General features: G+C 40.3%; 1 protein-coding gene across 2 annotated transcripts in view; it reads right to left on the bottom strand.

Annotated features, from left to right (window-relative positions):
• Nucleotides 1-26636, bottom strand: part of rassf8b (Ras association domain family member 8b) — a 66698-nt gene that overhangs the window by 9151 nt on the left and 30911 nt on the right. For both annotated transcript variants that reach the window (XM_088348664.1, XM_088348666.1), the window contains 2 exons: nucleotides 13201-13551; nucleotides 8956-9152 (listed from right to left, as the gene is read on the bottom strand). In XM_088348664.1, the coding sequence (XP_088204790.1) occupies nucleotides 8956-9152; nucleotides 13201-13551 (548 nt within the window). The remainder of the gene's footprint in view (nucleotides 1-8955; nucleotides 9153-13200; nucleotides 13552-26636) is intronic.

The following is a 26636-nucleotide window of genomic DNA, read 5'->3' as shown; positions in this document are numbered from 1 at the left end:
ACACCAAAGTGCTATTGGTCAGCAAACACAGCTTTGAGAGTGGTATTTGGCTTTGGCGGCATCCAGTGGACATACTTACAACTGCAGGTAATTGTTTGAATAGATTCGGCTCCTTTATCTTTCAGCTTTGTCTTGTATTAAATCTTTTGGCAGGCCTGATGCAGCCTGCGGGCAGTAGTTTGCCCACCCCCGTATTAAAAATACTATATGGAAATACATATACTGTACATATACAGGTATGAATAAACACGTGGCTTAAGTGTTTAAAGTTAGGTCATTAACAACAGTCGCAAAATTTGAACACAGTTGACAAATTGACACGTACGTTTGTAAAATCAACACTAGGTGGCGCTAAGAAGAAAGAAATGAAATGTTTATCGAAGGTATTGTTTGATACATTAATCAAAACATGACACAAAAAAAAACTAATGCTGAGAGTGAGCATGGCCAAATATGGTCACCTTACGCCCCCTCCCCTAAAAAATTTGACAAATCTATTTCTGCCAACCTTTGCTTAAAGGTTTGCACCGTATTTGCACTAATAACCCGGTCAGGCAAAAAATTCCACATTTTTGGTATCCTGAAAGAAATAAAGATTCCATGCAAGTTGCTGGTAGGTCTAGGCACCCGTAACTTATATCTGTGATCACGTAAACCATCAACACGACAGAACTCAAAAAATTGATCAAAAGGCACATTGATCATTCCATGCAGTACTTGCAACACAAAAATTAAATCAAATCAAATTCTGCGAAGCTCCAAAAAGTCCAAGTTCAGTCTTTGTAGTCTTTCCGTATATGACAAGTTATGCATCCCAGGTATCCGCTTCGTATACCGACGTTGAACTCCTTCCAGTAGGTTAATGTCCTTGAGTAAGTAAGGGTTCCACACAATGCTATTATATTCTAACCCGGGTCTAAGATAAACACAAAACATTCGAACTAAGAATGCTGGGTTCTTGTTGTAAAAGTGTCTGTAAATGTTTGATGCTATGTTATTGGCTTTGTTGGTAATTTTGGCGATATGCGTGATAAACTTTAGGTTTGAAGTAAGAGTGACACCCAGATCCTTATGTTCAGTAACAACATGCAAATCATGATCATTAATGTTATACAGCTGAACAGAAAAATGAAAAAACGACTGTGCTAAGCATTTATGAGATGACAGTTGCGGTTGCCACTATTCGGACCAAAGAAAAACTGATTTAATGTCATTTTGGAGAGAATCAATTGTTCCTGCAACCTGGGTTTTTGGTAAGAAAGCCGACAGTTTAGCATCATCGGCAAAAATTGAGATGTCACTACTTTGAATGGCCTCAGGTAGGTCGTTCACAAAAAACAGAAATAATAATGGTCCTCGTACTGAGCCCTGCGGTACCCCGCTACAAACTTCCGACCACGCTGAAAGAACATCATCAATTTTTACGCATTGTTTACGATTTGACAAATATGCAGTTATCCATTCAAGCAGTTTTCCACTAATACCATAGCATTTCAGTTTTTGTAAAAGCTTGTCATGAGACACTTTATCAAAAGCCTTGCAAAAGTCTAAGTAAACAACATGACCAGCCATATTCCATATTCTGAACAAAAAACATACTGGTAATATTATTCAAATGAGCTATCAAGTTAGTCATGGTAGAATGTCCGGACCTAAACCCATGTTGCTTAAACGTTAAAAGATTGTGCTCCTGTATAAATTTCCATATGGCATCTGAGGTAATTTTCTCAAACACTTTACAGACGCAGCTAGTCAAGTTAACTGGTCTATAGTTGGCTGCACTTGTTGTGCTCCCCCCTTTAAAAATGGGTATGACAATAGCACTGAGCCAGTCCTCAGGCAGCTGTGAATCCTCAAAAGATCTAGAAAACAGGTAAAATAGATAGATAGATAGATAGATAGATATATACTTTATTCATCCCCGTAGGGAAATTCACACTTCCAGCAGTCTACCCCGTTGTTTATTAACAGATTAACATGATGCCCGAGGGTGCTTGTAGCGGAGTGGATGACGTCACGCCAGTCCAAAAGTTCGACATTCCTGCGGCAGATGGAAATCTTTTCTTTGTGAAAATCCTGGGATACACCACCTCGTGTTAGCAAGTCCGCCTCCTCTCCGATTCCCCCCGGCTTTCATGTCTCTGTTTAGCGACGTTGAAGCCGGATTTCTCCAGGTGGCTCCGGGTGGCTACACGTTAGCGTCCGGAATGCTAAACGTGAGCCACGTTTCCGCAAAACACAGCAACTGCGCTCCCTGTGCGCTTCGATGTTTTCAAAAAGCACTCGATGATCTTATTTGGTCGTGAGTTCGCATTTACCATGATTACGGATGGTACCGAAGACTTATAACGCCGCTAGCCGCTTCGCTAGCTTCGGCTTTTCTTCCACCATGGGCCCCTTCATCACGCCGGCACGAGAATTCCTCAGGGCAAGGAGTTGAAATACACGCATTTCTTGTGCGTTAAAACCCATGTCCATAGGATAGAAGTAATCCATAGTGTAGTTGTCAAAACGGGAAGAAAAAACACCGAAGATAGGAGCAGACAATAAAACAATTGGGCAGCTGGAAAAGGCAGCCGCTCTTGGCAGCAAAATAATGGTTCACATAAAAAGTCAGCTAGCTTTTTAAGAAAGAAATTTGGAATTTTGTCAGGGCCGGCTGAAAATTTGCTGGGAAGTTTTATCAAGTATTTATGAATTAACTCCTTTGAAAGTTCCACAGAATTCAGAACAGCTGAAGTTCTGCTGGGAAAGTCGGGTGAAACCCCATTGTCACGACCAAAAACACTGGCATACTGATCATTTAATATACGGACATTATCAGCATTATCAGTAGCAACGGTACCGTCAGATGCCTTCAGGTTGGGAATAGATGCCCTAGAAATTAGTTTACGGTTGATGTATGAAAATAATTTACGAGTATTAATAGCCTCTAAAACTTTATTTTCCTCAGCCACCCTTACCCGCCTGATGGCCCTCCGCAGTTCCCTTGGAGCATCTTGATAACTTTCCAAGTATGCCAACTGATCACGTTTATAAAGCTTGTGAATAAACTGCTTTCGCCTATGCAATTCAGCTATATCCCGGTTGACGTGAGGTGTAACAGCAACTAAAGGTACGTATACAGATATCAAAGTGTAAACAACAGATTTAAATATTGCCCACATTTCTTCAATATTCCCACAATTATCAAATAAGAGATACCAGTTGACACTGGACAGAAAGTATCTCATGCCATGTAGATCACAGTCTTTAAAATTTATGTAATTCTGAGCAGTGGTTAAGTTGGAAAGTAACAGAATCGTGATCACTGGTAGAGAAACTCGGCCCAACGTCAATGTTTTTAATCAGATATCTGTCAGTAGAAAACACAAGGTCTAATACGTTGGACCCCCTGGTTGGTTTATCGACATGCTGAAAGAAACCTGCATTTGAAACCAAGTTTTTGAACATTGAAGTTAGATTAGTATCAGAATTTTGAAGAAAACTGTGGTGAAGGTGGTGAAGGAAAGTTAAAATCACTCATAAGTATAATTTGCAATTTAGTATCCAAAATAGAATTCAGATGTTCGAACATAGCGACGTTGGCCTGAAAAGAGCTCAGACCAGAGCGATATACAAGCACTATTCTCAGCTTCACCCCAGAAATAAGAATATCACAACTCAATAACTCAATTCTATCGAATTGATAATTAGCGACAGAAAACACAGATATACCATGAGAAATCATGAGCAAAACTCCTCCATGTTGAGCATTTTTTCGATCAGTTCTAATGGTATGATATTTCGCTATAGTTGGCCCTGTGTCACCAGCGGAGTACCAAGTTTCTGTAATTGCCAAAATATCAGGGGTGTAGAAATTGATGTACGAGACCAAGTCATCTGCCTTAGAACTCAAACATTGGGCATTAATGAGATGAATCAAGGGGCTGTTCAATAAAGGCGAAGGCGACCATAGGCATTTCCCGGCTTGACAATAATTTTCCCGTCCCGTATAATAATGTTTACTTCACCTTCGTCCAGACGGCGCTTAAGTTCGTCCTGTAGTTCCCTGTCGCGTTCCCTTTCTTTTGGTGTCATATATGGACGAACAAATCCAGAAGACAACGTCGGAAAGGTACTTTTCACCCGATTGAATCCACGGAGAAACGCCAGCCTTGACCTTGTATTCCGGAATTGGATCTTCACAATCCTGGGTTTACCATCATTCCTCGGCCTTCCATCACGAAAAACTTGCAGAATGTCTTGTTTCTCTACTCCCTGAACTGCTTCGGCGACTTCCTGAAAGAGCTGGGTATCCTGAACAGCTTCACCATTTTCTCGATGTGTCTTTGCTCCAACCACCACGAGATTATGCTTCCTAGCAGCCTCCTTTGCTAGCATTTCCTCTATTAGGCTAGTCGACATTTTGGCAACTTCTGGCATCATCTGCGTCATAATCTTTCGTACCAGAGTTGGTACCATGGCCTTCATGGTTTCACAGACAGTGGAGACCAAATCAGCAGAGTTCAGGGCACCGCACGGCCCAGACGACCCGGATACAGGTACTGGAGTGCTATCCACGTAGGTGAACACCGTTTCAGAGCTACTCAGAGAGGCGTAAGAATCCTTATCATCAGCGGATAAGCCGGGGACGCAGGACTTGCAGATGTAAGTAGCTTGTTTATCTTGAATCGCGAGGCTTAGGTCCTGAACTGACAACCCAGAGCACTCGTAATGAATGTAGTGCTTGCAGTGGCTACATTGAATCATCGCTCCATGGTCCACGGCACCGCAAAAACATGGCTTAGAGACTGCCTTTCGAGGCGCCATATTCAATAAATCAAAAACTCAGTTCAATTATTGAGCAAAACAAAACAAAAACTTCGACTCGACTTCAAAATACCGCATTTAGGACCCGCCGCATTTAGCGTGTGCTTGCGTGCCACTTCCACGTGCCTGCCACTTCTAATGATATCAATACACTGTAGTCGAGGCCCCCAGGGTTTTCTTCGGCCCTTGAAATTATCTTGTAACAATATTATATCATACACTAGGAATGCACTGAGTATTTTCTTCATTGTACGATAATTTTCCTTGAAGAAAGTGTTGCTTTTGGTCAATAGATTTGTGTTTACATGATTGGTTTCTAATCAATTATATATCTAAAAACATATTTCAGTTGAGTGAATGATAGAAAATGCTACTAGTTTTTTTCTTGAAAATTAATTTAGCCCACATTTGTTAAAATAGAAACTATAGGTTACTCAAATTGCCTGAATAATAGCAGCTAATTAATCAAGTCACATTTATTTGTATAGCCCTTAAAGGTAAATGGTCTGCATTTATATAGCGCTTTTAAGTCAATTAAGACCTCCCAAAGCACTTTACAATGTGCTTCACACTTACACATTCACACACACACACCAATAGCGGCCATGCAGCCATGCAAGGCGCCGACCTGCTTATAAGGGGCATTAGGGATTCGGTGTCTTGCCCAAGGACACTTCAACGTCACAGAAACGTCTCAAAGGACTGCACAGGATTACAATTACACCATTGCCTGATCTTAAACCAACATGCGGGCAAGGAAAAACTCAAAACCTCAGCGTGAGGAAAAAAGAATCCTTGAGAAGGGGCCTCACAATTGGTAATCCCCCTTCCAGGATGACTGGGGTGCAATAGATTTAGCATTGGGTAACACAAACATAGTGAACATCAATAAAAGAGAACAACAGGTAAAATCCATCCTCATGCCATGAGGCTCTTTAACTCCACCCGGCGGAGTAAAGGCCCACATTAAACCACACCCCCTACATTGCATATTACCGTACTTTTATTGCAGTGTGTATTTTATATAGCACTATTTGAATACAACACGCTACAGTGGGTATTAGCACGTCACGTTGGGTATTTGTATATTGTATTCCTTTTGCCTTATTATTGTATTGTTCTCAACGAAGGGATGCTTCTGGAAATGTGAATTTCCCTGCGGGGATGAATAAAGTATCTATCTATCTATCTATCTATCTATCTATCTATCTATCTTGTTGAAATTCGACCAGAAAGTGCATGACAGCAACCAAGAGATTTTAGAGCACTACGTGCTCCCATCTGCTGAAGAGCTCTATGGAGATGAGGATTTCATTTTCCAGCATGATCTGGCACCTGCCCACAGTGCCAAAACCACCAGTAACTGGTGCACTGACCATGGCATCACTGTCCTTGATTGGCCTGCTAATTCCCCTGACCTGAACCCCATCGAGAATTTGTGGGGTATAGTTAAGAAGAAGATGAAAGACACCAGACCTGCAAATGCAAATGAGCTGAAGGCCGCTATCGAAGCATCCTGGGCATCAATAACACCTCAGCAATGCCACAGGCTGATTGCCTCCATGCCACGCCGGATTGATGCAGTAATCCGTGCAAAAGGATTCCCAACCAAGTACTGAGTGCATCAATGGACATTTTCAAATGTTTGATTTAGTTTTGCTGTTATAAAATTATTTTTTTACTTGGTCTGAGGAAGTATTCTAATATTTTGAGATAGGATTTTTGAGTTTTTTTCAGCTGTAAGCCAAAATCAGCAATATTCAAATAATAAAAGGCTTGAAATAGTTCAGTTGATGTGTAATGAATCCAGAATGTATGACATTTTTGTTTTTTTAATTGGATTACAGAAAATAAAGAACTTTATCACAATATTCTAATTTTCTGAGACAGTCCAGTATATATATATATATATATATATATATATATATATATATATATATATATATATATATATATATATCTCAGCTCAGTGGGAGGAAACCGGAGTGCCCAGAGGAAACCCACGCAAGCACAGGGAGAACATACTAACTCCACACAGGAAGTCTGGAGCTGGATTTGAACCCACACAGGAGGTTCCCAAGACCTTAGAACTGTGCCGCACACGTGCTTAATACACACACCATATTTTCCGCACTATAAGGCGCAGCTAAAAGTCTTAATTTTTTTCAAAAGCTGACCATGCGCCTTATAATACAGTGCGCCTTATTTATGGATCAATATTAAATCGCAAAGTCTTCCAACTAACTTGCAGCCGCCAACTAGATTTTCCCCCGAAGTAGTCCACGGTGTATGCTGGGATTTATTTACTGGCGTTTCATTGGCTAACCAACGTGTCAATCATTTGAATCGATCCCTATTGGCTAAAGTTATTCGGAGGTCAAGGGGCGGATCCTTTTTATCATTTCCAGGCTGGCATAGGCTTAAGCTGTAAAACAAAGCCTGCAATTGGCCGAAAAAGATGTGTCAATCATCAGTTGAATCGATCACTATTGGCTAAAGTTATCCGGAGATCAAGGGGCGGATCCTTTTTATCATTTACAGGCTGGCATTGGCTGAAGCGGCAAAACAAAGCCTGCAATTGGCCGAAAAAGATGAATGCGTATAGCACATGGTTGACGGCATACAGAAAGCATCTTTTTACTATTCTGTATTTGTAAATATTTTATTCCCCTGGATTTACTAAACTCACGGATATAAGAGGACAATGGCTGCACATTATTATTGAACACAACGACTTCGGTGAGCTACTTCGGCTATATATTTTCCCTGTATCTTGTTTCAGACTGAACTCGATGTTTCTGTGATAAACGGTGCAGATAATTTTCTAATATTATAATATAATATTATTTTAATAATATTTTTAAATTAAACTCAATTCCAAGTGTTTATTGTCATATGCACAGTAAAGTTGCGAGCAAAAATAGAAACTAAGGAATGGTTGGCATTTCTTGAATCCTAAGACTTTAACCTTCCGAATGATGGAACGATGCATTTGAGTGACATCGTACAGACACCGCATCCGCACGTGTTCTCGACACGTATTTGCGTCTTTGCAAGCTTTGGGAATGTTAAGGGGATAATAAGTTTGACTAAACTATCTGACTGTTTTGTCGACGTTCCCATTGCAGCGCCTTATAATCCGCTGCGTCTTATGTATGTCAAATATAGGACCAAAAACTATTTTTTCGGGGTGCGCCCTATAACCCGGTGCGCCTTATAGTGCGAAAAATACGGTATATATATATATATATATATATATATATATATATATATATATATATATATATATATATATATATATATATGTATATATATATATATATATATATATATATATATATATATATATATATATATATATATATATCTATCTCATTAGCCGTACCGCTTATCCTCATTAGGGTCGCGGGGGGGCTGGAGCCCATCCCAGCCATCTTTGGGCAGTGGGCAGGGGACACCCTGAACTGGTTGCCAGCCAATCGCAGGGCACACAGGGACAGACAACTCATTCGCTCATTCACACCTAGGGACAATTTGGATCAGCCAATTCACCTGAAATGCATGTTTTTGGAATGTGGGAGGAAACCGGAGTGCCCGGAGGAAACCCACGCAAGCACGGGGAGAACATACAAACTCCGCACAGAATGTCTGGAGCTGGATTTGAACCCACGACAGGTTCCCATGACATGAACTGTGCCGCACAAGCGCTAACCACTGCGCCGCCGTGCTGCCCTATATATATATATATATATATATATATATATATATATATATATATATATATGTATTTTTTTTTTTTTATTTATTTATATTATTATAATTTTTTTTAATTAATTTTCCATAATAACAGGACATGTTGACGTCGACAGAAAACTTACCCGCATGAAAATGGGTTGTAAAATTTTCGAAGGACATATATTGCCTTAATGGGGAAGTTGACCCCACCAAAATGGCCTCCAAGTAGGCACGCTAGTTAGCGGGCTGCTAGTTAGCGGGCTGCTAGTTAGCGGGCTGCTAGTTAGCGGGCTGCTAGTTAGCAGGCTGACAAATCTACTGTTCTATAAATATCTGTGGTACTACCTCTTTTGCGGGTTTAGTTGGATGCTGCACAACAGATTGTTGATGAACCCGCCGAATCTTTACCTCGCTGGCCTCCCATTCCTGCAGCTCGGCCTCGCAGCCCTGTAGACGACTTTCTAGGACCTGCAGCTTGTCTCCCTGGAAGTGGACCAGGCGGCCCAGCTCTCTGGCCGGACTCCTCGGCTCCGACGAGCCCCTGCCGCTCTCATCGCCGACCCGCCTCAGGTTCAACCTCACGCCGCATTGCTGGGAATGCTTGGCTGCATAAACACACAGAAGGATTCAAATTGAAGGCTTGGTAGACATTTTTAAGGCAAAATTCAAGCAGTCAGCGAGCACTTTCAAGGATAATTTTTCATGTTTTCCAGTCCCTTCAAAAGAAAAAATCCAAGCGCCAATCTAAAGACCTTTTTTTAATTTGTTGATTTTAATGACTTGCACATACTATTATTTTGAGCTGTTCCTTATCTATGATCTACGATCTGCACTACATATACTGTACCGAATGGTACATTACGGTGCCGCCATATCGGCTCCCCTTGTACTGTAATCAAAACGGTACCAAAATATTTACATGAGTTCACTTTGATCTCCGAGCCTGATGTACTCATGAAAAGGCCATACAGTACATGGCTTGTGAGCTATAGGTTCCCGACTCCTGTATGATAAACACTTGAAATGGAAAAATGAGATAAAAAGATGTCAGGATAAATAGGACAAAATATTTGAAAGGTAGAGCTTAGAGCCTGGCCTAAATTGTAAACTCAGAAAATGGAGTGAAAGCTCAAGCAACATCTAACAAAATACTGTAAGTGACCGAATTTGCTCGCACTACCTCCTCACCAGATCAGAAAATTCTACTGAATAACGGAAGAATATCACAGTTGCTCTGAATTATCAATAATTACCTATTTGTTTTTACCCTTCATATGAAATGGTTCCATTTCCTACAGCACACAAGGCAAGGCTTCACAACACAGTAAGCAACACAAGGCTTGGGAAACACTACTGTTGTTTTGAACAGTGTTGGGAGTAATGCGTTACACAGTAACACATTCCTGGAACACAATTACTTTTCTCGATAACAAGTACTTTAACACGTTATTAATAAAAAATGTGTAACTCAAGTCACGACATGGTGTGTTACTTCGCTATATGTTTAAAAACAGTTCACGATTTGCAACACCATTTTATCGGTACCTGTTCCCTCGTCACTCAGTACGGCATCATGAACTCTTAGTCTGCCAATATCACACAGTTAATCACATTATTAAAGTGGAGTTGGCATGTTTATGTGGCCCTACAAACACAGGGTGGACAATTCTCCCTACTGATATTTTTATGATCATATATACTTGCATCTATGCGCCATTTAAAACTATGAAATAAAATACTGAAATCATGGTATCATCTCAAATTTGGTTGGGTGTCACCAGTAGGGTCATTCTTACTATTCAGTGCCATATCAGAATGGTGACTTTCACTCAAAAAAAATGTGAAATATTCAATGTTTTCATCTGAAAGAGGGACTTTCAAACTATGAGAGAAAATGTCCATCTCGGGATATAATTCTGTAACATCTTTATTACCAATTACTTCACATAAGCCAAATGTTCATTTCTTTCTCTGTGCTTTCTGTCCTCTTTCACTGAGATCTGCCACATTATTTTTTTTTTATTTCCTCCTATGTATCCTTTCTCCACCTCTTTCTCTCTTTATCAACAAAAGCTTGTCAGCATCACGGGGTGCCCTGTAGAGCCGCTGCTTTTCAGCTGAACACAATGGCGCCATTTCCTGACAATTGTATGCATACAATTTCAATATAATATATATAAAAATATATATTAATGTATAAATAATATATAAATATATTATATATAAATATATTATATATACATATATTGTATATAATATATGATAGTCTGATGGTAAATGTCAATACACATGTGAAAAAAAACAAAATTCAAATTTTGACCCTGTCGCTTTGTGTGTTTCCTGTTACAATGCAAAGCAGTAACAAGGGGGACAATGATAGGGGGACATTTTATGCTTATGTTAGCCATTACTACTTATTACTACTTATTTGATGAGAAAGGAACTAGTATATGATGATTACAATTAAAGATGTTTGTAAACCATTCAATATAGATTGCAAAAAAAATATTGGTTCCCATTATAAATAAACATATCGGGGTGCACGTGTTTTTTCCTCATCAATAACTATAATAAAACATTTAAAAAAGATTGTCAAAGATTGTTACTTACTCTTCTTCTCCTTAAATGTTTTCCTCCAAATATATTGTTACATAAAAGAGTCATGTCACTGAAATATTTTTTCTCAGTTTCTCTTATTTTTGTAAGTCAATCAAACATGACGTATTAGCCCATTTTTACATAAATTATACCATTTTATGTCACTTAAACTCGAATGGCACTGACTATCAGGAATGACTCAGTAGCGAATGGTGGTAGGCAACACATTGGGAATGGGCGTGGCATATACAGGAACAACAAACCAACTCAATCAATGAGGCAAACGTGAGCACAGAACTGACGGTAAGAAAGTGCTGAAGTTCAGTCTTTTTGCAAAACACCATGCCTGCAAAAACAATAAAACTTCTTGGACATTACCCAGAAATGAAGACGAGAAATATTGAATGGTTTGAAGACAAAAGACAAAAATGGATATGGAGTGTCTCGGCAAAATGTTCAGGTGCAAACTCTCAAGGCTGTGCAAGTCTAGAAATATAATAAGTTCACTGTTTCCACAGCTAGGAGTAGACATTTTCTTCTATTCATTTTATCATGTGACTATATCTAAGCAGTTTAAGAGGGGTCAACTTCAATGTGAGTATATATGTTTATTCGTCACTACATAGTAATCTTGGTGGTAACACAATTACTTTTTAATTGAAGTAACTACAAAGTAGGTGATGTGTCATGATTACCGATGTGATGTACCTGTGCCTGCTCCTTTGGCGCCAACTGCCTCAGACTCTGATTGGCTCCCTGTCACTATTTATATCCACGTCTTTTTCTCACCTGTTGTCAGTCCGTCTGCGAGCCTCAGTTTACCCTAGGCAAGCCTTTTTTGACCCTGATTCACTCCTGTGTTTGCTCGCATCTGTTCCCCAGCTTCGACACGTTTTTTTTTTTTATCTTGACCACGTTTTTGCTCTCCAGTCCCGGCTATCAACCTGTTTTTCCGTCCCCGACACCTCCATCGCTCGCCACGGAGGTCCCACTTCCGCGTTCAGAGCAACCTGATTCCCGCGCACAACGATCACCGGATCGTGGGTGCAACCCTTTCCTTTCTTCTAATAAAACTGTGCGAAACGTAACGCAATTGGGTCCTGTTTCCGTTCGGGTCCTGACATGATGCCTCTTTGCAGAAACATTCTGGTGTCAAAATATCCTAGGTTTCATGTTTTCATGATTTTGTTACTACACTAATATGTTTACTACTAAGAAATACATAGTAGTCAAGCTCAGGGATGGTTACAATTATAATTAAGCTTTTTTTCTTAAACAGTGTCTCTGAATGTTGTTCACTCTACCCTTTCCTAACAAACAAGGAATAATTTTTCCAACATAGCTTTTTTTTTAATGTTCCGTTCATAAACTTCAACATCTATACTATATGAAGTTAATGATATTAATATTATTAATATAAGATGTTCTGACTATGAGTATTATTATTATCACTGTTGCTTTTTTTTTCCACGGTTGAACCCCCGCCAAAATCAAACAATGTCACTTCCTGTACATGGCTTTTATGGAATTGTAGTCATTGGGGAGCAATTGAGCTCATTCTAACAGGGTGGAAAATTACTACTGGGACATGTAGCATTTGAACAGAATAGCAAGTAAAAATATACATTTGTCAAATTTAATTGCATAATGAAATTAAGTCGAGTGTTGTTCACCAAATTATTATGGAAAAAAAATGATTTCATAATTTTATGTCCTACACCTGTTGAGGAAGTTAAGCATGTGTGTAGCAAAACATTATCTAAAATAACAAATTATATTTGATTTGCAATTTATTCAGGGATAAATTATAGCAAGCACGCCCAAAAGTGAATGATTAAGGTCTTTTATGTACATTTAGAAGATTTTAGAAAAAAATCAGATTAAGAGAAAGACGCAGAAGTGAAATGTTGCTTTGAGCAGAGAATCACCAAACTTTAGCAATTTACTAGTAATGCGCCCGACGCTGATTGTGAGAAACAGCAAACAAAAAAGGGAAAAAAACTGCATGCAGGTTTGAAATTCAAATGTCATTATCTTGTAATCACGAATCAATACCTTGGTGAGGTCTGCTCTTTCCAAATATTTCCCGTAGACCTCGTGCTCCTCCGCTGAAGGTTAGAGACTTGCGTTTGGGTTCTCTGCGCTTGAGCGAGCGCTCAGCCGCCGACTGGTACAGCCTGGCCAGTGGAGGCAAACTCTGGCGGTAGAAGACGCGATCGGAGCCGCGGGCCAGCCCCTCCGAAGGGGGCCGCTCGCTGTTGGATGAGCCCGTCCTGTGGAGGATGAGCTGCACGTCGCTGGCGTACTGGCCCCACTTGTTGAGCGAAATTACAGGGTTCTCTTGAGGGGCCAGGTGGCGCTCCGTATCCCTCCATTTCTCGATCAAGGCGTACCTGCCGGTGCGGCCTGGGACACGGGCAAGAAGAGTGACGTGGCGTTTTAAATCCTTGTGAAAGTGCATACACAGTGGTACCTAGGGAGTATGGATCCACCGATTATTAGCGTTAAAAGGAGGCTGATAACAGGCACTTGAAGTTGATATTCATTTGCTGTAAAAGCCTAAAAATTGGCGTAAAAAAATTGTAACAATGCAAAAAGAAACAACAAATATTTGTTATAAATTCAAATACAACTTTTAATAGCTCTCTGTAACCTTTTACAGTAAATAGAGTTGAATGTCAACACAAATATCATGACTAGTCTTTCACTTAAACCAAAACTATCTGTGTAGGAAATAAATCAAACCTAGCAGCAACCCGAATAAAGGTACATAAAAACTTAAGAAGCTCCCCAAAATGTTAACTGTAAATAAATTTAAATGTCAAGAAAACCAAAATGACTTAGAAAACTTTAAAACAAAAAGGGTATTAAACGGAGCTTGCAAATTGAAAAGTGTGGGCACTCCTGTTTTAAAACCAGATTGACAAACGAATGTTATGGTAACAGCTCATCATTATGCTTTCCACTTAAGCCAGATTTTTATGCGCTCTCTCAATTACAAACACACAAACTTGATTGACGAACTAATGTTATGATGAGAGCTAAAACATCAGTCTCCACCTGAACGTGCGTCCTTAAAAAAAAAACTACACTTTTTTTCTCAGAATCCCAAACACACTTTACTACCACTGACACAGGCATATCGGGACGAGTTAGCAGAGCTGCCACTCTAACATTATTGTTCCTGCTTATCAAATCGGCCTCTGAGGATCGACAGAAGCAGGAGAGACGCAAAGCAAAATTTGGCTGCATCGGAGCCTGAATAACAAAGTTTAAAATATATTTAATCAACCTACAGAGTAAATAAAAATGCCGATACTGATATCAGTCAAGTTCCAAAATATTGATGCCAATAATCAGCTGGCACGATAGTCGGTCAACCTCTAGTATTGAGTTAAATTGGGGACGAGAGTTTTGAATTTGAAAAACCAGAACTTGAAACTGCATCCACGCATCTTGAATTTAGTTAAGTACTGTAAATTTCTGACTACAAAATGCATTTGATAAAAAGCAACAGGTTCACATTTTGAAACGAAACTCAATTTTCTCTTTGTGCGACCCAAACTGGATTTTAAGCTGCAGGCTTAAACAGTAATAAAAATTAAGTACATCACGCCCATTTTCTAAACTTTTAGCCCAGCACACAGCAGGCACAAACAGTGTGGGGAATTTGGCATTGTCACCTTTGGCGGCAGAACACAAACGGCACTGCGCCCCCGCAAACCTAAATTTGCCTAGATTCTGTGTTTCGGGATCATGTGACCATTCAAGGTGCCGATTACACAGACAAGTATATATTTACTACTGCATCGAAAGAAAATGTGAATGAGGACTGCGTTGCATAAAATGTGAGCCAGGGCAACCCCCTACGTAGCTTTGACCTGGTGTCATTGGTGATTGCCGTGGTGGCAGACCAAATTTGCTTGTCATCGTTCCTCGAGGATTACAGGAAACTTCAGCGAGCTGACCATGATGCCAAAGACACAGAAAGAGAGGTGTAGTGTATTTGATAGATAACTTCCATTGCTTTGAATTTGGTTGCATAAGTTGAGGACTTGATTTGAGGGTGAAAATGTGCAAATACTGTCCGTACATTGTAATTTAAGTATTTTAGGTAGGGAGAACATAATTAGCTTTAGCAGTTAGCTGTGAGATTTAGTATCTTTCTTGTCATTGCTTTAGGTGTCAACATTAGCAGACAACATTAGCTTTGCTTAAAGAGTTGACATCCCAGACGAATTAGAAACTAGCAATGGTATCTAGCATTGCTCCATTAAAACATTGAAAATTTGAAAAAAAAATCTCATTTTAAGTATTTTAGTTGGACTTTTTTGCTGTCGTCTGCACATAATTAGCTTTAGTGGTGAGCTGTTAGCTTTGGCCTTGCATTGCTTTAGAGGTTGCTAGCTGCAACAAGCCTTACAGTAGCAACTAACATTAGCAGCTTTTTAAAATTTCAAACAGTGTCCCAAATAGTGCCTGTGGAGCAGGAGTTATGGCGCTCACTGTCCTAAAACTTAAGTAAGTGAGGAATATGCAAAAAAAACATAGAATTAAGGAGGGGGGCAAATGCGGTTTCACTGCACTGTATATCGAATGTTCCCACGAGCAAAGATGTAGGAAAGTGGGCTTTGCTTTGAAGTAATTCCTTTAACTCCGCCATTCTCGGTGAAGAAGAAAACAACAGTAAACCCTAAAGAGGGAGTTTGTAGAGGGGGAATTTCAACTCAACAAAAGGTTTGGACTCGGAACTGAGTTCAACAAATCACAGCTCTGTGAATTCAGAGCGTATTAGTGCATGTGTGTGTGTAGAATAGTGCGTGGGTGCAAGGAAAAGAGGCACATTAATCTCCACGGACGTGCACAAAGTGCGGTGGTGTGGACAAAAAGGCACAGGCAGCACAAAGGACAGTGAGTGCCATAACTCCTGCTCCACAGGCACCATTTGGGACACTGTTAGAGAGTGGGAAGGGGGGAGGGGTGAATTTGTGGGAACCCAAGATAGAGGATGGAACCCCTCCAGGAGCATGTTGTTTTAAAGAGTACAATTGTGACACTTTCTATAGACCAATGATCCTCAATATTTTATTTAAAGGTGTCACCCCTGTGAAATATGTTTCCATAAAAGTATGCAAAGCTTAAAAATATTCCTAACCGTTTTTTTCTCCATTTACGCAAAGATAGTGGTGGTGGTTTGCATTTATATAGCGCTTTTCAAGTCAATGAAGACTTCCCAAAGCGCTTTACAATGTGTTTCACACTTACCCAAAGAAAGTGTAATCATTGAGGGAACACAATCCATTCAAAATGGTGAATCCCATTAGCACACCATGCGAGGCCAGCTCCGAAATAGACAGGTGTTTAAATAAACAGCGATTGCAAACTGCTTATTTGTGCTTGGATATATCGGAACCTTGTGTGGTACCCTGAATTATTTTGACTTATTTAGAAACAAAAATGAGCAATTATTATTACATTCAAGACACATTGTAATTTAAAATGAATTCATTAATATGATTGGTTTGCCTGTGTATGTTTTTTTAGGTAATGCTGTACCTTTAAGGGACTCAAGAAAGGTATGGTGGGAAGAAAAGGGAAAAAATGCAGATACAGCTGATCTGGATGTTCAATACAAAGTTGCCTATAATAAGGCTGAACTTGATTCTTGTGAGTCATTTCAAAGGGGCAACAGTACCAGGGGGCCTTGCGACAGTTTTTGTCAGAGTTGCGTGATTTTATTTGAATACATGACAAATATTCTTTGTTTTTGCATTATTAAAATTTTCTAACACACATTTTTAAGCTTTTACAGAAAATTATTATTGGCTCCAAATATCGGTTATCTGCCTCCTTTTAGTACTAATAATTGGTATCTATCCTGAAAAACCCAGATCGGTCGATCCTTAGTTGCGACCCGCCAGTTGAGAAACATTGCTTTAAAGGAACACTGCGTAATATTTGGCCAACAGATGTCACTGTATTTGATAGTGCAACCAAAAATAAATGCTATAAAGCACAAGGAAGAATACAAACTACGGAAACTTAAAAGTGACCAAACCGCATCATTATTCTTCGCTTTTTTGCACAGCCTTTCACAAGGTTTGCGTTTTTGGGGTTACTCATAGCAGCAAGATGGCAGACAATCATGTCAGCTCCCTTTAAGTGAGCCTCATGCCATGTAAAATAAATATAAATATCTCCATCTAAGAATATTTTTAAAAAAAAGACGTTTAAAAATGTATTTTACATATTATTTAAATCAGTATTTTTTTTCAATTAATCAAAGCATTTGAGCGCTAAATAATATACAATGTCCATTTAAGGGGTCACCAAACTACCACCCACAAACCGTATTAGGCCTGCCAGTAGATTTAATCCAGTCCGCAAGATATGAAAACAAAGGAGCCGTTTCTAATCAAATAATGACCTGCAGTTTATAATATGCCAACCTGATATCGCCAAACCATAAAATAAAACACTTCTGAAGTAGCCCTAACGCATTGAGTCTTTCAATGCAAATGATCAAATTTAGTAACGTATTTTCCGCACTAGGGCAGCACGGCGGCGCAGTGGTTAGCGCTTGTGCGACACAGTTCATGTCATGGGAACCTGTCGTGGGTTCAAATCCAGCTCCAGACTTTCTGTGCGGAGTTTGTATGTTCTCCCCGTGCTTGCGTGGGTTTCCTCCGGGCACTCCGGTTTCCTCCCACATTCCAAAGACATGCATTTCAGGTGAATTGGCCGGTCCAAATTGTCCCTAGGTGTGAATGAGCGAATGAGTTGTCTGTCCCTGTGTGCCCTGCGATTGGCTGGCAACCAGTTCAGGGTGTCCCCTGCCCACTGCCCGATGATTGCTGGGATGGGCTCCAGCCCCCCCGCGACCCTACTGAGGATAAGCGGTACGGCTAATGAGATGAGATGAGATGAGATTTTCCGCACTATAAGGCGCACCGGGTTATGGGGCGCACCCCGAAATAATAGTTTTTGGTCCTATTTTTGACATACATAAGGCGCACCGGATTATAAGGCGCTACAATGGGAACGTCGACAAAACAGTCAGATAGTTCAGTCCAACTTATTACCCCCTTAACATTCCGAAAGCTTGCAAAGACGCAAATATTCGTCGAGAACACGTGCGGATGCGGTGTCCGTACGATGTCACTCAAATGCATCGTTCCATCATTCGGAAGGTTAAAGTCTTGGGATTCAAGAAATGCCAACCATTCCTTAGTTTCTATTTTCTTTTTCACTTGCAACTTCACTGTGCATATGACAATAAACACTTGGAATTGAGTTTAATTTAAAAATAGACACTCCATTCCATCCATTATCTGCACCGCTTATCACAGAAACATCGCGTTCAGTCTGAAACAAGATACAGGGATAATATATAGCCGGAGTAGCTCACAGAAGTCGGTGTGTTCATAATAATGTGCAGCCAATGTTCTCTTATATCCGTGAGTGTAGTAAATCCAGGAGAATAAAATATTTACAAATACAGTATAGTAAAAAATGCTTTATGTATGCCGTCAACCACGTGCTATACACATTCATCTTTTTCGGCCAATTGCAGGCCCTGTTTTGCCGTTCAAGCCAATGCCAGCCTGTAAATGATAAAAAGGATCCGCCCCTTGACCGCCGAATAAGTTTAGCCAATAGTGATCGATTCAAATGATGATTGACACATTGGTTAGCCAATGAAACACCAGTAAATGAATCCCAGCATACACCGCGGACTACTTGGCATTTGGGGGAAAATCTAGTCGGCGCCTGCAAGTTAAATAGAAGACTTTGCGACTTAATGTTGATCCATAAATAAGGCGCACTGTATTATAAGGCGCATGGTCAGCTTTTGAAAAAAAATAAAGGCTTTTAGGTGCGCCTTATAGTGCGGAAAATACGGTACTTATAACAGGGAGATACTACTTCGCTACTACTTTTAATTAAATTTTTTATTTGTAAATGAATATTACTATCTGTATATTTTGTGTGTTTCAAAACCAATTGGACATAACCAAATATATAAGCGAATAGACAATGAAACAGAGCAGTCTAAAGAGAACACGAAAAAATTGATTGGCTTTTGGTATCTATTTTCCTCATGTATTGCCGAAGTATTGGTGGAAGACTCTTTATCTGCATATACCAAAAAATAAATACACGAATCAGCTATTTTTTTCTCCAGCCAACTGTGCAAATTTTTTCTAACAAATTCCAATCCTTGCTCTATTATTTTTCACAACACAGACGCTCCCCTACTAACTACCATTCGACTTACCAAAAACGGTAGATACAAACATTTATTTCAAGATGTCGAAAAATATCCAGACATTGCTGTACGTTAGATTTTGTATTGTGTGCAACCCTTTCCGAGTACAGGACAGTGCTGTAGTGCTTCTTTCCGGAGCTACTGGGGTGTGGCACTGTGAAAAGTCACTCAGCATCCACCCGGAAAGAAAAAAAATCCACTTGTTCTTCCTAGTTCGTGTGTAAACATTCCATACTGTATCTCCAGTGCGCTAAGAACTTTGACATTTTTATTGTTTAATATCTTGTGCATCCATTTGATATGGTTGGTTTAAAGTGTAAAGAAGAGGCGAGCCGTTTCATTTGAAATGAAAGTGGAATAAGAAAGCTTGATGCGGTTGAGAACATGGTCAGAACGCCTTTTTTTGGCCACTTTTTACCACTCTTGAAGCTCATCTTCCAAAAGTAAGTTAAACTTAACTTTATTTATCTTTATAGACTATATTATTTTATGAAATGTTTATTTTTTAGTACAAAACAATACAGGTTACGTATGCAAGCCTTAAACATGCTTATATAAACCTTAAACATACAAAACATAGCACTGAAGCAACGTACGAACAAATTAAATTTACGATTGATCGTCCGGAACCTATCTTGTTCAAAAGAAGGTCAGCGTCTGTATATAAAACAATAATTCCAAATGTAATATTGTAATAAAGCATTTTTCTTTGTTAAAGACAATAGTTAGAAATATTTTTAGTACATAATATATATTTTTCTGCATGAAATGATTAATAATCATAATAATAGAACCAGTGATTTTTATTGACCGCAATAAATTATTTCTAAATACAAATTTTAAAAATATTTTTACGGCCTGAAGTCCTTACAAGTTCCCCTATTTGGAAGACAAGTGCGATACATTCATATTCTGCAGTTGATTAAGCCTTTTTCTTGCTGAAATGTTACACTATTTACCGTGCGCTATCACATATAGCAACGTGATTTAAAAAAAAAAAGGTTTCAGCTTTAGTGCATAATCCTCTTTATTTCCTCGACTGCCTTCTTTAGAGTGATTGACTTTGCCTAACAGCAGGTGTCTGTTTAGCAGTGCTTTTTAATTATTTTCTCGCTTCCCCCTTTGAGTAAAAAGTGTCTATAAAAATGTTTTGAAGGTCGAATGTGTAAATATTTGACCAATAGATGTCACTGTGTTGGCACTGAGGGGCCAAGAGATGCACGACAAAGTGTGGCTGCAGGATGCTGGAAGAACATGGCGCCGGTCCAAGAAGGGAATCCACAGTTAAAAAGAAATATAAATTTCTCGAACTATGTTTTTTTTAAAAAAATGAACATTGGTATGATAGTTTATAGGAATGATACGAGACACTAAATATTACACACTGTCCCTTTAAGTACACTTCTGCATGACGCAGTGAGTGAACTGAGTGGGGAGTTCATATGAATGTTAAAGTCCCCCATGATTATAATTTTGTCTGCATAGGTTACTAGTTCAGACAAAAGTTCAGCAAATTCGTCTAAGAAAGTTGTGTATGGTCCTGGTGCGCGATAGATAGTTATCACATAAATTGACAATGGAGAGGACCTCATAACAAGAGCCTCGAACGACTTGTGATTATTAGAGGTACGAGGAGTAAATTTGAGCGTTTTTTCAGAAATGAGCGCGACACCGCCACCCTTTTTCAACGTGCGTGCTATATGGCTACTCTCGTAGTCTGGGGGAGAAGCATAATGCAGCGCTAAATACTCATCCGGGCGTAACCAAGTTTGCGTTTCAGTCTATAATTGATGCATTTGGTTTTAATCAACTGGTTGATTTGCCAACCCATAAAGATGGAAACACGCTCGACTTGGTTCTGACTCGAGGAGTTTCAACCTCAAACATGACGGTGCTATCGTGTACTACAGTTATCTCGGATCATTATTTAGTTACATTTGAGGTGCTAGATAAATGTAGTACCAAAAAAAACTGAAGGATTCACTGGACGCAATATAAGCACGGGCACAGTTTCTGAGCTCTCCGATATTCTTCCAGGAGCAGTTGCGTCCTTTCCTTCCTACATAGGCTCTATCGAACCACTCCTAAATGAATTCAATGCTACCCTGGCTAGTGCCCTGGATTCAGTAGCGCCCATCCGGCTTAAATCACGACCTAAAAGACGCACACCATGGTTTAATAATGAAACTAGATCCCTTAAACGAGAATGCAGGAAATCTGAAAGAAAATGGCGCGCTACCAAGCTTGAAGTTTTCCATCAAATCTGGTGTGATAGTTTGTTGAAGTATAAAGCGGCCCTGGCCTCTGCAAAATCAGCCTACCTTTCGAAGGTGATTGCGTCACAAAAGAACAATCCCAAGGTCCTTTTCGACACTGTAGCATCGCTCACAAGGCAACCGACTATCCCAGATAGCTCCACTCATTCTGCCCACGACATAATGGTCTTCTTTACTAAGAAGATCCAAAGCATACAGGAAGAAATTGCTAAAGACAGTATTAATACAACACATACTAAAGCACTCAAATCTATAGATGCACGACAGGTGGCTGTCCAGGATTTTTGTCCCGTTTTAGTGAACTGTCACTCGATTATCTTAAACAGATGGTAAATACGACCAAACCGACGACTTGCCAGTTCGACCCGCTTCCAGGTTCACTTATTAAAGGTCTCTTTGGCGTTCTTGCACCTTCAGTTCTAAATATTTTAAACATATCACTCTCCTCAGGTGTAGTTCCAGCTGCTTTTAAGTCCGCCGTCATTAAACCCACACGAAAACGACCCAACCTTGATCCAGAAAACCTATGTAATTATAGACCTGAGTCAAACCTACCGTTTCTTTCTAAAATACTTGAAAAAGTAGTGGCACAGCAGCTGAATTATTTAATGTCCGAGAACAATCTCTTTGAATCAATGCAATCAGGATTCAGGGCTAACCACTCTACTGAGACAGCTCCGATCAAGGTAACCAATGATCTCCTACGGGCAATGGACTCTGGCGCATCATCACTTTTGCTGCTGCAGGACCTTAGTGCTGCATTTGACACAGTGGACCATAATATCTTGCTAGAACGGTTGGAAAAATGGATTGGTCTCTCAGGAAACGTCCTCTTATGGTTCAGATCCTACCTCTCAGATAGGACACACTGCGTTAAATATGGCGAATTGACATCTGAACCATTTAGTGTTACTTGTGGTGTTCCGCAGGGTTCAGTGCTTGGCCCCCTTCTCTTCAGCATTTATATGCTTCCACTAGGTGATATTATTCGCAAGTATAATATCAGTTTCCATTGCTACGCAGATGACACTCAACTCTATCTCCCGATGGAGGAATCTGCCACACTAAACTGTGGAAATTTGGAGGCCTGCCTCACTGAGATAAAAGAGTGGATGTCACTCAATTTCCTGCGTCTTAACTCTGAAAAGACTGAAATGTTAGTTATTGGTCCATCTAAGTCCCGTGACTTATTCTCTAAAACCGCTGTGAACATACAGGACTGTCTCAGAAAATTTGAATATTGTGATAAAGTTCTTAATTTTCTGTAATGCAATTTAAAAAAAAAATGTCATACATTCTGGATTCATTACACATCAACTGAACTATTTCAAGCCTTTTATTATTTGAATATTGCTGATTTTGGCTTACAGCTGAAGAAAACTCAAAAATCCGATCTCAAAATATTAGAATACTTCCTCAGACCAAGTAAAAAAAATAATTTTATAACAGCAAAACTAAATCAAACATTTGAAAATGTCCATTGATGCACTCAGTACTTGGTTGGGAATCCTTTTGCACGGATTACTGCATCAATCCGGCGTGGCATGGAGGCAATCAGCCTGTGGCATTGCTGAGGTGTTATTGATGCCCAGGATGCTTCGATAGCGGCCTTCAGCTCATTTGCATTTGTAGGTCTGGTGTCTTTCATCTTCTTCTTAACTATACCCCACAAATTCTCGATGGGGTTCAGGTCAGGGGAATTAGCAGGCCAATCAAAGACAGTGATGCCATGGTCAGTGCACCAGTTACTGGTGGTTTTGGCACTGTGGGCAGGTGCCAGATCATGCTGGAAAATGAAATCCTCATCTCCATAGAGCTTTTCAGCAGATGGAAGCATGTAGTGCTCTAAAATCTCTTGGTACACAGTTGCATTTACTCTGGACTTGATGAAACACAGTGGACCAACACCAGCAGCTGACATGGCTCCCCAAACCATTGCTGACTGTGGGAACTTCACACTGGATTTCAAGCAACTTGGATTTTGCTCCTCTCCAGCCTTTCTCCAGACTCTGGCGCCTTGACTTCCAAATGAAATGCAAAACTTGCTTTCGTCTGAAAAGAGGACTTTGGACCACTCTGCAACTGTCCAGTGCTTCTTCTCCATAGCCCAAGTCAGACGCTTCTTCCGTTGTCTTGAGTTCAGAAGTGGCTTGACCATGGGAATACGGCTATTGTAGCCCATTTCCCGGACACGTCTGTGAACTGTGGCTTTTGATACCGTGACTCCAGCTTCAGCCTACTGTCTTTGAAGCTCCCCCAAATTCTGGAAGCGGCTCTTCTTCACAATTTTGTTAAGGCTGCGGTCATCTCTCTTGGTTGTGCAGCGTTTCCGGCCACATTTTTCCCTTCCAACAGACTTTTTGTGGATATGCTTTGAAACTGCACTCTGTGAACAGCCTGCTCTTTGAGAAATTTCTTTTTGTGTCTTACCCTCCTGATGGAGGGTATCAATGATGGTCCTCTGGACAGCAGTCAGTTCAGCAGTCTTCCCCATACTTGTGATTTAGTTTACTGAACCAAGCTGAGTGTTTTTAAGGCTCAGGAAACCCTCGCAAGGTGTTTCGAGTTAATTAGATGATTCAGGTGATTAGTTGAATAGCCTACTTGTATACTTTTTCATGATATTCTAATATTTTGAGTTAGGATTTTTGAGTTTTCTTAAGCTGTAAGCCAAATTCAGCAATATTAAAATAATAAAAGGCTTGAAATAGTTCAGTTGATGTGTAATGAATCCAGAATGTATGACATTTTTTTTTAAATTGCATTACAGAAAATAAAGAACTTTATCACAATATTCAAATTCTCTGAGACAGTCCTGTAGACAATTGCCACATCACACAGAGCGACTCACTTAAAAATTTAGGTGTCAATTTCGACCCCGATCTGTCCTTTCAAACACATGTGAAGAAAATTACTAGAACCGCTTTCTTCCATCTCCGTAACATTGCTAAAATTCGTCCTATACTTTCTCAGTCGGATGCGGAAATCATAATTCACGCGTTTGTTACCTCCCGTCTCGACTACTGTAATGCACTACTTTCCGGTCTTCCGATGACCAGACTCAAGAGTCTTCAGCTGGTACAAAATGCTGCAGCGAGGCTTTTAACAAGGACAAAAAAGTACGATCACATCACCCCAAGTTTGGCTAACCTGCATTGGCTCCCTGTTAACCTCAGATGCGATTTTAAGGGGCCGGTCACACAGCCGTTTGCGGCTGAATCACGGCTAAAATTTTGCGGGTTTTTTTTGCTCGTGGTTGCCCGCGATGGTAAATGCGCAAAATTGGCCAACCCGCTGTTCATCGGTGGTATGCCCGCAAAACAGACGCCGGCGACTGTTCCGCTTCCTCATCGCGTCATTTCTGCATCATTTTCTCGTGTGGACCACGGTATAAAAGCTCCCGAGCCGGTGTTGAGCCCAAATCCGACTCCTACGCAACAGATCAAGATTTCAAGCTATGGCATCATTTTTATTTTATTATCTTGAAAAGAAATGTCAAGAAATAAAAATGGATTAAGACGAGGTCACTACGGTGACGGGAATCCATGTTCACCCCTTGACGTCTCGAGCACAACTGACGTGTGCTCGGCAAATCGCGCTGTATATACGCGGAGAAAGGCGTTTGACTGTCACACGCGTAACACGCTAATTTCACGTAATAACACCGCGATACAGGCGCAGAACATGCTATTACCATGCTCCACCCACGATTACCCGCTGAAATTTCCCGTCCTACCCATGTGTAACCACGCCCTGGCCGCGGCCAGAGCACGTCGTTCCGCGTCATTTCCGCGTCATTACCTCGTGTTGACCACGTGTGCGGCACGCGGTTTAACACGTGCTCAAACTTTTGAGCAGCTCAAAACTTTTTCGCGCGGCCAACCGCGTGTGAATTTCCGACCGCGAGTAAAGCACTGCTGTATCTCGTCTATATGGCGGTCTCAAAACGTCCAACAGCGCCCAACAGCGTGGTTCAGCCTCAATACGCTCGTGAAAGGCTGTGTACCCGCGCTCTGAAGAATTGAGCAGCGCAAAACTTTTTCGCGCTGCCACCCGCGCGCAAATTTCTGACCGCGTGTTAAGCACTGCTGTATCTCGTCTGTATGGCGATCTCAAACCGTCCAATAGCGTCCGCCTCACAGGCAGAAATTTCTGGCCGTGATTCAGCCGCAAACGGCTGTGTGACCGGCCCCTAAGGTTCTCCTATTACTATACAAAATCATACATGGACTTTCCCCCTCATATCTTTCAGATCTGATCTCCCCCTATGTCCCGGCCCGAAGCCTTCGTTCCGAGAGCGCCGGTCTCCTGGTGATCCCAAGAGCCCAGAAGTGTTCCGCTGGTTCGAGAGCGTTCTCCATCCAGTCACCGGTGTTGTGGAATGCTCTTCCCCCTGAGATCCGATCTGCAACCTCAGTGGAAATGTTTAAATCTAAGCTTAAAACTCACTTCTACTCTATAGCATACGATTAACCTAAACTTCTTATATGTAATAACTTGTGAAGCCCTTAGAGACTATTTGTGATTAAGGGCTATACAAATAAAAATGACTTGACTTGACTTGACTGATCAAAGAATGCCTTTATTAACTTTATTAACTGAAACCTAGTGAATCATCACAAAGAGTTAATTGTTTAAAGTAAAACTTAAACCCTTGTTTTAATATAATATATACTCAAACATATATGTTAATATAACCTGTTAAAAGTTAAAAAAGTAGCGTCAAAGTCTTCTGGCTATCTTTAAAACAATTTTATCAACTGTTTCATGCTACTCCATCTGTCAATAATCATGGGTCGACAGTCCCAATTTGTACTCGATAAGAAAGGGTTTAATATTGTTCAATAAATAGGTGCCCAAATAGTATTCATACTATCCCTAGATTCAAGCCAACAGAACCTAGTAAGTACTCAAAAAATGCGTACTACTTAAAAGTTTTAATATAT

This window comes from Urocampus carinirostris, chromosome 11 (genome assembly GCF_059441175.1).
Source record: "Urocampus carinirostris isolate Australia breed hairy pipefish chromosome 11, RoL_Ucar_1.0, whole genome shotgun sequence".
Taxonomy (NCBI): Eukaryota; Metazoa; Chordata; class Actinopteri; order Syngnathiformes; family Syngnathidae; genus Urocampus; species Urocampus carinirostris.
The sequence above is the reverse complement of the archived record's forward strand: the minus strand, read 5'-3'. Positions and strand labels throughout refer to the sequence as shown.